This window comes from Emys orbicularis, chromosome 15 (assembly GCF_028017835.1).
Source record: "Emys orbicularis isolate rEmyOrb1 chromosome 15, rEmyOrb1.hap1, whole genome shotgun sequence".
NCBI lineage: Eukaryota > Metazoa > Chordata > Testudines > Emydidae > Emys > Emys orbicularis.
The window spans coordinates 31,383,930-31,396,788 of NC_088697.1; the positions used below are offsets into that span (position 1 = coordinate 31,383,930).

At 47.0% G+C, this 12,859-nt stretch overlaps 1 protein-coding gene across 1 annotated transcript; it reads left to right on the top strand.

The window, feature by feature from the left end:
- The first annotated feature begins 5,178 nt into the window (after positions 1-5,178).
- LOC135889328 (nicotinamide N-methyltransferase-like) lies at positions 5,179-8,633 on the top strand. Its single transcript, XM_065417186.1, has 3 exons — positions 5,179-5,332; positions 7,058-7,265; positions 8,198-8,633. The coding sequence occupies exons 1-3, from the start codon at positions 5,179-5,181 to the stop codon at positions 8,631-8,633; spliced, it is 798 nt and encodes a 265-aa protein (XP_065273258.1).
- Positions 8,634-12,859: the final 4,226 nt, after the last annotated feature.

A 12,859-nucleotide genomic window follows, 5' to 3' on the forward strand; every position in this document is an offset into this window, starting at 1 on the left:
TGTTCAGGATGCACTAGCTTGAACCCCTTGTTGTGCCACTAAAGCTGCCCTCATCCCTGTCCTTTCCCACTCAGAGCTGCCATCATGTCTCCCTGGCCTCCGACCCCACTATGCTTCATCCAGTGCAGCTGCACCCCACTGGGCTTCATCCTCTCCCTGCTCTTGCCATGTTTTGCCTAGGCCATGCTGCAGCTGTGCAGCTAATAATAATTACATAATGAATCATACAAAGCTCTTCTCACTGCTAATGGACTGGAGCCTGCTCCCAGTAGTCAGTGGCAAAACTCCATTCGCTTCAGTGGTGCAGGACTGGGCCCAGTCAGTGCTGGGTTTCGATGAGGTTTAGAAAGAGGATCAAAACACATCTACAGGCCCAACCACCCCAGACTTTTAGGAACAGAGGTTCTACCCCTGAGCTGCCTCTGGATTCAAATTCTGCAAATAGCTCCATTTGATAATGGGTTGAGCTACTCCTCTCTTACCCCAAATTTTGCAACTCGCTCCCATGTCACGTGTTTAGCTTTGTGCCTTTCTATGCATCTGCATTAGACTGTAAACTCCTTGGGGCAGCCATCCTGCCTCCTTGGGAGTCTTGTCTCCCGGCATTGAGAGCATGGCTCACACTGTACACATCGTCCTCAATACTGGCTATAACCTCGCTGTGATTTTAACATTGATCCGTTTGAACTGATTGGCTGGGGCCTGACAGCTGCATTGGGCCATGGTGGTGGATGAATGATTTGTTTTGGTGAATAATTGTAATCTCCACCCAATCGGTGCTTGCCTAATAAAGATCTGTTTCCCATATGCAATAATATCTGGTTCCAGCTCTTATTATTACCTTTGCAGAAGGAGATTTACAGGTTAATACATCTGGATTTAAACGATATCACTATGTCTACACAGGGATAAAAAACCTGAGGCTGGCCCAGGTCAGCTGACCAGGGCTCATGGGGATTGGATTCTAGGGCTGAAAAATTGCTGCATAGACATTTGGGCTTGGACTGGAGCCCGAGCTCTGGAACCAGAGCAGCCCCGGCCATGCCGCAGGTCTTTTATCCCTGTGTAGACAGACCCTGAGTCAGTCCTCTCTTTTCTTAATGGGACACAAGTGAAAGGATCTAAATTCTCTCCTGAAAACCCTCCTAAGCAGAGTCTCAATGCTGAATGTAAAAGGAAAGTTGAGTGAAATACCACTACACTTTTTCGCTCCCCAAAAGGGGAAAATCACAGCCAATGTACACCTCCCACCGCTGCAGAATACAGGTAAAACAGGTGAAAAGATGTCGCAGATACCATTACTGCGCATTTGGCAGATGCATTCTTGGGGATCCATCACGTATCACCAAAAATGATAGCAGCGGCTCAGTGAGAGCCTGTAGCTTGCTCACGTGCCCTGCCCCAATGCCCCTGAAGCTTCCCCTTAAACACTGACTCAGGTATATTTCATTCCCCCTCTCTTCCACCAACAACTACTTTATTGCTTCCTGTGGGTTCTGCAAGAATCTATCTCAGTGTGAAGAATGAAACTCCCCAATGGATACATGAAGAATGCAATTTGCATGTGCAATAAGGGGTTAAAGTGTCAACCGGAAGGACTACCGGTATCCAGCAGGATCAGAGGGCAGGACACAGATCCATTGTGTAAGCTGTAATGTCCAGATACGTTTATCTCCCGTTAAGCTACCAGACATAGGCAGGAGATAGTGAATAGAAATGGGTGAGAAATGCTTTCCTGTTATGGCCAAATTTACGACATTTCAGAAATGTTCCAGTTCTGCATTGCGAGGGACCTGAGACTTTTCAAGTTTTTCTCAAATAACTAGTGGTAGTGAAAGACCTAGCCCAGACTTGCCAGTAGCCTGAGGGGTAGGGCATTCACCTGGAAAAACCAGGTTCAAGCTCCTGGTCTGCCTTATTTAAAGCACTGACATAAACTTCTCCCACACCCCCGCTGATTGCCCAAACCACCAGGCTATTAGCTATTCTTAGATGGTGAATCTCTGCTGTGTTTTGCTCTGCGCTGTCTACACCAATGCTACATTATAGCTGGAGATATTTTAACTGAAACATGATTGCAGACCTGGATTTATCTTTTATCAAAGAAGATTTTCTTAGTTACCTTTCACCCCAGGTGGTAGGATGGGATGGGTCAGTCATTCTTGTTAACAGAGCCTGTCAGCACAGCTGCATTGAGGGTAACAGTGTCCTCCAGAAAAATGGCCAACAACTCCAGTTTGTGCTGTGACAACATGACTGTGCCCACGAGTCAGGTGGGTCATCCACAGTCAATGGGAGAGTATGAGGGGAGGCATAAAACTGGGGCTGCTCAGAGTCCAAGGATCAACACTGGGGAGGTGGAACAGTATCGGGCCATGGCAGCGTAAAGGGGAGAGTGCAGGGGTCAGAGAGAGCATGGGAGATGGTGCTCACTGCCCAAACCAGGGCAGAGTAAATTATCCCATCTCACCCATTGCCTGGAATACAGTCTCTCTTCAGGCGTGATCAGCTCCTCATTCCATGCAATCCTCCATCCAGCCCTAGTCCCAGAATTGCACGGATGAGTCGGTGATATTAAAGAAGCCAGTGTGGGCCATCAAGCCAGGAGCTGCCACGCAGTCAAGTAGATTCCATGGTGCCACTCGCAGCGGGTGTTTGTCCCGGGCTGTTCATGCTCCAGGGCTTGTGGCCACCTGGAAGGTACTTTACAGCTGGAACTTAAAAAAAATGCCAAATACTGCGAGACTCACAGTAATTATCATGAGATGAGGCAACACTGCTGCTTTATTTCTTCCCCCGCCTTGGACCCAGGGTACTCCCATGTGCAATGCTGGAGGGAAGGTGAGCCATAGCCATGCCCTGTTTCTTGACAATGCACCATCTGTGTACAGCTACTGGGCACTGCAATCAAGTGCTGACTATCCCTGACCAGCAGCAGGGCACGTAAGGGGACTCTTCCCACTGCACTGGGCCAGAACTTGAAGTTCTTATTTGAAAAGGGGTCAAGCCTAGGTGACAACCTCAGTTTTTAGCCTGTTACATCACATGTATTCAGACTGTTGTATCTATTGAGCATTGTCACAATAGCCCTTTCACCATGAGCCAGAAAAGGTGTGTGACAGTCAGGCAGCTGGCTGGGTCGACTGGTGCTTTGCTACTTGGATGCTACGTGAGTCACCACATGCAGATACCTCACCTCATCAGGATTCTCACATGCTCTGCCATTTCCTAGCCAACACCTACACCTTGCCTTTCTGAGAGCCAAGTCAGGGAGGGCAGGTGGAGGCTGATCAACCTGGTTAAGGTAGTGCTGTGCACGTAATCAGGGGTGCCTATAAAGACTAATGTACTCTCCCAGAAAGGAGTATGTTCCTTGGAGAACAGACGGGGTTAATTTTTGTAAGATCAGGGTCAGCCCGGCCTCTCCCCACTGCTTCCCCTACTGGGTGCATTCAATGCCCAGACTCTGACTCCTGAGGGCCATACGCCCGTATGTGGCCAGAAGATTTGCAAACTAGGATGTGGGCAACGTTCAAGTTGTAGCAGTGTCCCCCAGCACTGCCTGTTCTAGGCTGTGACAACAGCTGTAAGACTGAGGGTCTTGGCCTCAGCATACAAGACTGCATCTGCACCTTCCAAATTTTGCAAATAGAGCCTTTTGTAACCTCTCTGAAATCCCTTGGCCCTTGTGCTAAGGGCTTTGCATATTGGGGACTGCCAGGATGTATGTAACTGTGCAACCAGGTCACCACAACATCCCCACCACTGCCATGTACTGCTTGTTCCTGGTTTGATTGTGCTGCATTTGGATATCCTGCAGCAGTGCCACCATCACAGGCTATTGTGGCATCAGAACCTACAAGCAGAGCCATGCTGGGATGAACAGCACCTGCCCAGTAACTAGAGAGGAGAATGAGATGATGCAGTTCTCTCTCTGCTGATAGCCAGGGCTCAGAGAGGAGCCAGAGTCCACAAGAAAGGTCAGGGAATCCCACTTTGTACTTCTCTTGGAGGAAGCCAGTGTGAGTAAGAGAAAAATCAGCCCAGGGGAGAAAAGGGTTCAAGGTTCATGAATGGTTGGGGAGACACTGGAGTTGGGGGCTGTGACATTCTATGTATTATGGTGATCATTTATGATATTATTAACACCAATATTATAAAATTGGAATGAGTCATGCTAGATATGCTGTGTAAGGTATCAGTGAACATGTTCTGATTTGCCAAGTCCGATAACCTTGTTTATATGTTTGTATCACTTTTGTATTGTGACTAATAGATATGTTGGGTATATCTGTATTTCCAAACTTGTGCTGTGTTTCTGGATGACACCCCCAGACAGTTTGGCATCAGCACTGCCTAACCTGTTCGATGGTCCATCAAGGATCATCTGCTGTACATCTGCCTTGAGAGAAGGCAAGGGATACACCTTATGAGTCAGCAAGGCATGTAATAACTGGAGTAACTTTTCTACAAATGAAGCTCTAAACAAAGTACCGAAAGACCCATCCAAGCTGTGGATGTGTTCCAGAGGGACTTCCAAGCCAGCAAACTCACCAATACTCCTAAGAACATGGTATATGGACTTGGAAGTCTCTGTATGTATTTGAGTGCTTTATCATATAACAACTTTTTATAATAAGCCTTTAGTTTTAGACACTAAAGGATTGGCTGGCAGCATGGTATTTTGGGTAGGATCCAAACTAATATTGACCTGGTAATGTGGCTGACCCTATGGGGTCAGAAGAACATTTGGTATATGTGAGCAGAGTTTTTAAATAACTTCTCACTGTACTGGACCTAGGTGCTGATTGGGAGCCAGAGAACTGGAATGCAATAAGGGGGTTGGAGGATTTCTTTTTTTTCACTTCTTGATAACCAGCGTGGGAGATCAGAAATACAGTCTGTGACTGGTTGGTGAGTTTAACTTCAGTGTTAACCACTAGTTTGGGGACTCTGAGCTCTCCCTTCTGCAGCCTGGCCTGACCTTGGCATTTTCAGTGAGGGCAGCCCCGGGCACCCCGGGTCACAGGGCCGTGTGAGGGAGTTGTGGAGAAAGCCTGTAATCTGATATTTGGACAAAAGAAGGTGGAGCCATGGCTGGGAAGAGCTGAGGATCCCCATATTAACCCAGAAAGGGAACAGCCGGGCAGTTGAATGTTTGCAAACTCAAGAGACAAAATGGACCAGAGCCGCACTAAGAAAGAAGCTTTTGAGACACGTTTTGATCCAAATGATTATTTGAAAACGTATTATTCCTTTGAGTCCACAAGCAGTGAAAACAATGATATTTTGATGTTTCTTCTGAGAAACTTCTTTAAGACCTTCATTTTGGGTGAGTCGGGTGTGTTTTGTGCCATTCTGTTTGCACAAAGGCTGTTTTATAGTGGGATGCGTGTTGCTGGAAACATGATTGTGTAGATCTGGATTTCTTTTAGCAGAGGAGATTTTCCCTAATTATCTTTCTACCCCTGCTTTTTGGTGTGATGGGCCACAGCTGGTCATCCTCATTACAAAAGCCTGGCACAATAGGTGCATTGAGAGTAGTATTGTCCTCTAGTGTGTGCAATGACAACACTGGGCTGTGCTAATGACCTAGATGGGTCTCCCAAAGTCAATCGGAGAGTCTGAGATGAAGCATAAAATGGGGGACACCACAGGCTGAAGAATCAACAGTGGAGAAGGTGCACCTGGATCGTGGCAGCATGGAAGAGGGGAGAGGAGGGGGGGGCGAGAGCATGCATCAGGGCTTGTGCACAGGGTCCTGTAGGGTGCAGTGGTTGGCGACATCACTGATGACAGCGGGTATGGCACAGACCAGGACAGAACAAATCCTCCTTTACTCGTTTGTGCCTTAAGTACAGTCTCCCTACAAGATTGAGCAGCTCCTCATCCCATGCAGTAGAGCTCTGTGCCATTCCCCAGCAAGCCCTGGTCCCAGCATTGCGATGACCAATGGCTGGTGGTAGATCAGAAGCCGGCTCGTGCCACTGAGCCAGGAGTCAGCAGTCAAGGAGCTCCCCAGCGGTCCCCGAAAGAGGGACTTTCTCCCAAGCTGTTCGTGTGTCTAGGCTTGTGGGCCTGTAGAATGTACTTTTAAAGCTACCTGGGCTGTGTGGGTATTGCTAACTCCGAGCCAAGTGAGCTTAAATAACAGATGTTAAAGATAACACATCTTGGGTTTTGTTTCGGTGCCTTCTGGATCTTGAGCTTTTCGGGTTGTTATTTTTTTAAGCTTTCTCCACAACTCTTCAGGCTAGAAACTAGCTTTAATTGAATTTATTTATTCAAATGAAAGATGAGATGAGCTCTCCCGGTGCCAGCTTTAAGAAAGATATGGACAAAAAAGAGACAAGGCCCGGGGAGAGCAATAAAAAAAGAGAGAAGGCTTAAAAATCTGACTTACAGGCAGGATTGGCAGAATTCAATTTTTTTTATATATAATTTTAATGGATAAGATCAATGTTTATTTTTAAGTTTCTTTATTTTTATTGATTTAAATTTTCACACTTGTGGGAAATTATATGACACTCGGGTGGGGAGGGAGTCAGACAACAATTATTTTATGACAGTAGACACTGAGATTTAAAACGTTAAAGTTTTATAACCTTTAAAACACCAATTGTCAATATCACATGCCAAATATTTTACAGCTAAATACCTTAAATCCAAGTCAAATAAGTTCTGGAGCAGGATTTCGCTTACTTTGTCTAGCTGTATATTTCAGTTATTATCAATGGAAATGCTTTTTAGTCAGTTTGTATGTGGTGGTGAAATCAACGTTTATTGACGTTTATTGATACAAATCTAATCCTTTTCAACCTGCTTATGAGGCAACCTCATCATACTGTCCCCTCCATAAACTTATCAAGCTCAGTCTTGAAGCCAGTCAGGGGTCCTTCGCTGCATTTTACCTCTCCTGGAACTGGCCTTCTTAAAACCCTTTATAAACCCAGAGGGGAAATTGTCCAGCTTGCACCCTTGGCCCCCCAAACCTCCTCCTCTCCCATCTTCTGCTGCTGTATGTGCTGATACACAGGTATTTTGCATTCCAAACCAGATGGTGTTAAAGGCAACACCTTGATTCGTATTGGCTCTGCGCCCACCATTTTCGAACTGCTCTCTGCCTGTGAGTCCTTCAAGGAGATCATCGTCACAAACTATATGGATCGGAACTGCCAGGAACTGGAGAAATGGCTAAAGAAAGAGCCAGGAGCGTTTGACTGGACTCCGGTGGTGAAATACGTGTGTGAGCTGGAAGGGGACAGGTACGGGAGGGAGACCTAGTTCTGTTACAGTTCAACTAAAAATATTTTAAAAGCCCTTTTAATTTTTTGGTCTTCCTTCCCTGGGGTGCTTTTTTCCTAATAATTATTATGTATGGTGTTATGGTGGTGTTAGGGTGACCAGACAGCAAATGTGAAAAATCGGGCTAGGAGTAGTGGGTAATAAGAGCCTATATAAGAAAATTACCCAAAAATTGGCACTGTCCCTGTAAAATCAGGACATCTGGTCACCTTAGGTGGTGTTAAATAAGTATAAAAAGAAAGAAGTGGATTGGATTGAAGTAAAGGAAAAATTTAAGAGAAGTCTGGAACCAGGACTCCCCTCCAGCTACTGCTAGCAAGGGATTCCTCTGAATTCAGCAGACTCAGAGCTTGAACTTGCAACGCTTACGAGAGCAAGGTTTACTCCTACAAGGGTAAATTCCCTCACTGCAGAGTGGCAAACACTTCAGGATTAGACCTCCCTTCACTCCCATTTTAGCCTTCAAAATGGGCCGTAAGCGCCAGATGTTCCAAACAGCTGAGCACACGGGGTGCTGAGCTCCTTAGATTATTGGCCACACTTTATATAATCTTCCATTTATATGAAGGGCTATAAAGGGTGAATAAATGGTGCACGATTTACACCATTTTCTACAGATTTGCAGATTTGTCATTTATTAACCCTTATAAAACCATTAGAAATGGGAGCTTCATATAAAGTGTGACCAACTCTGGCTAAATGGGAGCTGAGCTCTTCTGAAAATCTGACCTTAAGCAGGTGAATTCCACCCAACAGAGATTTCATGTGACTATGTAACTCATCCACTGAGCCGATTGCAGATATATTGACTGTGTGCACTGGTCCTGGATATGAAGGGCTCTTTGGCACAATAGTAGCACATTTCTCTTCAGTGTTATATTTATCTTTCCAGGAAAAAGTGGGCTGAGAAGGAAGAGAAATTACGAAGAACGGTCAAGCAGGTTCTGGAATGTGATGTCACCAAATTCAACTCTCTGACCTTTGCCTCTCTGCCCCCTGCTGACTGCCTGCTCTTGTGCTACTGTTTGGGAACAAATTGCAAAGACCTGAGTACCTACCGTGCTGCACTGAAGAATGTCAGCTCCCTGTTAAAGCCAGGGGGTCACTTGCTGATGGTGACCACAATGAAGTGTTGTCATTTTGTAGTTGGCCAACACAAGTTTCCCTGCCTCTTTCTGGAGAAGGAGGTTCTGGAGGAAACAGTGAAGGAGGCTGGTTATGATATTTTGAAGTTTGAGGTGTCTCCCACATGCTATCCAGCTAGTTTGGTAGAGCATGAGGGGATCTCTTATCTAGTTGCTGCCAAAGGGAAGGGCAAAGAAGATTAAAGAGAAAATACATCAGCTCAATGCAAGTAGAGAGGCAGAATAGATTAGCTGTAGATGCTGGTAGACCTGAAGATCAATGTGCGCTATGGAGCTTTGATGACCTCCAAGCACCTTGGAGAACCAGTTTGTTCAGGATGCACTAGCTTGAACCCCTTGTTGTGCCACTAAAGCTGCCCTCATCCGTGTCCTTTCCCACTCAGAGCTGCCATCATGTCTCCCTGGCCTCCAACCCCACTGGGCTACATTCAGGGTAGCTGCACCGCACTGGGCTTTATCCTCTCCCTGCTCTTGCCATGTTTTGCCTAGGCCATGCTGCAGCTGTGCAGCTAATAATAATTACATAATGAATCATATAAAGTCCTTCTCACTGCTAATGGACTGGAGCCTGCTCCCAGTAGTCAGTGGCAAAACTCCCATTGGCTTCAGTGGTGCAGGACTGGGCCCAATCAGTGCTGGGTTTGGAATCATTGGTGGATGGGGTTTAGAAAGAGGATCAAAACCCATCTACAGGCCCAACCACCCCAGACTTTTAGGAACAGAGGTTCTGCCCCTGAGCTGCCTCCGGATTCAAATTCTGCAAATAGCTCCATTTGATAATGGGTTGAGCTACTCCTCTCTTACCCGAAATTTTGCAACTCGCTCCCATGTCACGTGTTTAGCTTTGTGCCTTTCTATGCATCTGCATTAGACTGTAAACTCCTTGGGGCAGCCATCCTGCCTCCTTGGGAGTCTTGTCTCCCGGCATTGAGAGCATGGCTCACACTGTACACATCATCCTCAATACTGGCTATAACCTCGCTGTGATTTTAACATTGATCCGTTTGAGCTGATTGGCTGGGGCCTGACAGCTGCATTGGGCCATGGTGGTGGATGAATGATTTGTTTTGGTGAATAATTGTAATCTCCACCCAATCGGTGCTTGCCTAATAAAGATCTGTTTCCCATATGCAATAATCTCTGGTTCCAGGTCTTATTATTACCTTTGCAGAAGGAGATTTACAGGTTAATACATCTGGATTTAAACGATATCACTATGTCTACACAGGGATAAAAAACCTGAGGCTGGCCCAGGTCAGCTGACCAGGGCTCATGGGGATTGGATTCCAGGGCTGAAAAATTGCTGCATAGACATTTGGGCTTGGACTGGAGCCCGAGCTCTGGAACCAGAGCAGCCACGGCCATGCCGCAGGTCTTTTATCCCTGTGTAGACAGACCCTGAGTCAGTCCTCTCTCCTCTTAAGGGGACACAAGTGAAAGGATCTAAATTCTCTCCTGAAAACCCTCTATAAGCTGCTGGAGGGATGGAAAAAAGGAGAGAAGTTTTTAAAAAGATACATTTTACAGAACAATGCTTATACTCTTTCACAGTGAAAAACACTATTCACATTACATAGCACATGTGATTTCAGTACAAGGTCGCATTTTCCATCTTAATATTGAGTGCCTGTGGCTTTTGTGTTAGAGATCACAGACGCAGGTCCGGGCAACAGAATTCGGCTTGCATGCGGCCTCCTTTCCTACATACCAAGCAAAGCCCGTTGACTGCTGCGGTTTTCCTGTTAGCCTTCAGCAGCAGAAAACAAACTAACCCCCCCCCCCCCATCCAATTCTCTGGGATGATTGCTTTATCCCTCCCCCCACCGCATGGCTGGTATCAGGGAAGATCCCTGCAAAAACCAAACTAACCCCCCGCCCCCTCCACCCGCCATGAATTATCTGGGATGATCGCTGTACCCCTCCCCCCACCGCGTGGCTGGTATCAGGGAAGATCCCTGCTAGCCAAAGGCGAAAAGCTCAGCGCCAATTCCCCCCCCCACCACGCTTGGCTAACTGCAGGAAAGGATTTCTTTTCAGCCACAGGCAAACAGCCCAGTAGGAATGGCCACCTCTGTCCCCTTAATTAAATTCCCGTATTTCAACCAGGTTACCATGAGCGATATCACTCTCCTGAGGATTACACAGCGAGATAAAAAACGGATGTTGCTTGAATGCCAGCAAACACCGGGACCATACGCTGCCAGGCTTTGTCATGCAATGATACCAGATTACTTGCTACTAGCATGGCGTGGTCAAGTGTCCTACCATGGAGGACGGAATAAGGCTGCACTGCCCAGAAACCTTCTGCAAAGGCTTTTGGAGTACCTCCAGGAGAGCTTCATGGAGATGTCCCTGGAGGATTTCCGCTCCATCCCCAGACACGTTTACAGACTTTTCCGGTAACTGTACTGGCCGCGAATGCATCCCAAGTCCTCAGGGCAAATTAATCATTAAAAAACGCTTGCTTTTAAACCATGTTTTATATTTTAAAAGGTAAACTCACCTGAGGTCTCTTCCATGGGGTCATGGTCTTGGGTACTGGCTTGGGAGGCTTGGGTGGGTACTTCAGTCAGGCTGAGAAAAAGATCCTGGCTGTTGGGGAGAACGGAGTGCTGGGTGCTCTCCGCAAGCTCGTCCTCCTCCTCTTCCCCGTCCGCAGAATCCTCAGGTGTGGCTGATGAGATTACCCCTGCATCGGAATCCACGGTCAAAGGTGGGGTAGTGGTGGCGGCCCCCCCTAGAATTGCATGCAGCTCAGCATAGAAGCGGCATGTCTGCGGCTCTGACCCGGAGCGACCGTTTGCCTCCTTTGTTTTCTGATAGGCTTGTCTGAGCTCCTTGACTTTCACGCGGCACTGCTCTGAGTCCTTATTGTGGCCTCTCTCCATCATGCCCTTGGAGATTTTTTCAAAAGTTTTGGCATTTCGTCTTTTCGAACGAAGTTCTGCTAGCACTGAATCCTCTCCCCATATAGCGATCCGATCCAGTACCTCCCGTACGGTCCATGCTGGTGCTCTTTTTCGATTATCGGCCTGCATGGTTATCTGTGCTGATGAGCTCTCTGTGGTCACCTATGCTCTCCTGTGCTGGGCAAACAGGAAATGAAATTCAAATGTTCGCGGGGCTTTTCCTGTCTACCTGGCCAGTGCATCCGAGTTCAGATTGCTGTCCAGAGCGGTCACAATGGTGCACTGTGGGATAGCTCCCGGAGGCCAGTACCATCGAATTGCGGCCACACTAACCCTAATTCAAAATGACAATATCGATTTTGGCACTACTCTGCTCGTCGGGGAGGAGTACAGAAATCAATTTTAAGAGCCCTTTATTTTGAAATAAATGGCTTCGTTGTGTGGACGGGTGCAGGGTTAATTTGATTTAACGCTGCTAAATTTGAATTAAACTCATAGTATAGACCAGGCCCAAGGATCAACACTGGGGAGGTGGAACAGTACCGGGTCATGGCAGCATAAAGGGGAGAGAAAAGGTGCAGGGGTCAGAGAGAGCATGGGAGATGCTGCTCACTGCCCAAATCAGGGCAGAGTAAATTATCCCATCTCACCCATTGCCTGGAATACAGTCTCTCTAGAGGTGTGATCAGCTCCTCATCCCATGCAATCCTCCATCCAGCCCTAGTCCCAGAATTGCACGGATGAGTCGGTGATATTAAAGAAGCCAGCGTGGGCCATCAAGCCAGGAGCTGCCAGTCAAGTAGTTTCCATGGTCCCACTTGCAGCAGGTTGTTTGTCCCGGGCTGTTCATGCTCCAGGGCTTGTGGTCACCTGGAAGGTACTTAAAGTTCCAGCTGTAAAGAAAAATGCCAAATACTGCGAAACTCACAATTAATATGATAAGATGATGCAATGCTGCTGCTTTATTTCTTCCCCCACCTTGGACCCAGGGTACTTCTATGAGCAATGTTGGATGGAAGGTGAGCCATAGCCATGCCCTGTTTCTTGGCAGTGCACCATCTGTGTACAGCTACTGGGCACTGCAATCAAGGGCTGCCTATCCTGACCAGCGCAGGGCATGTAAGGTGACTCTTCCTACTTCAATGGGCCAGATCTTGAAGTTCTCATCTGAATGGGGCTCAAGCAAGCCTAAGTGACAACCTCAGTTTTTAGCCATGTATTCAGACTGTTGTATCTATTGAGCATTGTCACAACAGCCCTTTCACATGCTGATCTCAAAGCACTTTACAGACATCCCTGTGTGGGGGGAATGCGGTATACAGGGTCCTTCGTTGCATTTTACCTCTCATGGGAAATGGCCTTCTTGAAACCCTTAAGAAATGTAGAGAAGAAATCCTTAAGCTTGCTAAACTCAGCCTCTATCCATCCAACTTTATCATCTATCCCCTGCTGCTGTATGTCCCGAGAAGTTGGGATTGTTTATTCCAAATCAGACGATAT

Excerpts from the sequence above, each read along its gene's own strand:
- LOC135889328 (XM_065417186.1), top strand. The coding sequence starts at position 5,179 with ATGGACCAGAGCCGCACTAAGAAAGAAGCTTTTGAGACACGTTTTGAT. Across the intron at positions 5,333-7,057 it reads CTTTAAGACCTTCATTTTGG|ATGGTGTTAAAGGCAACACC; the intron begins GTGAGTCGGGTG and ends ATTCCAAACCAG. Across the intron at positions 7,266-8,197 it reads TGTGAGCTGGAAGGGGACAG|GAAAAAGTGGGCTGAGAAGG; the intron begins GTACGGGAGGGA and ends TTATCTTTCCAG.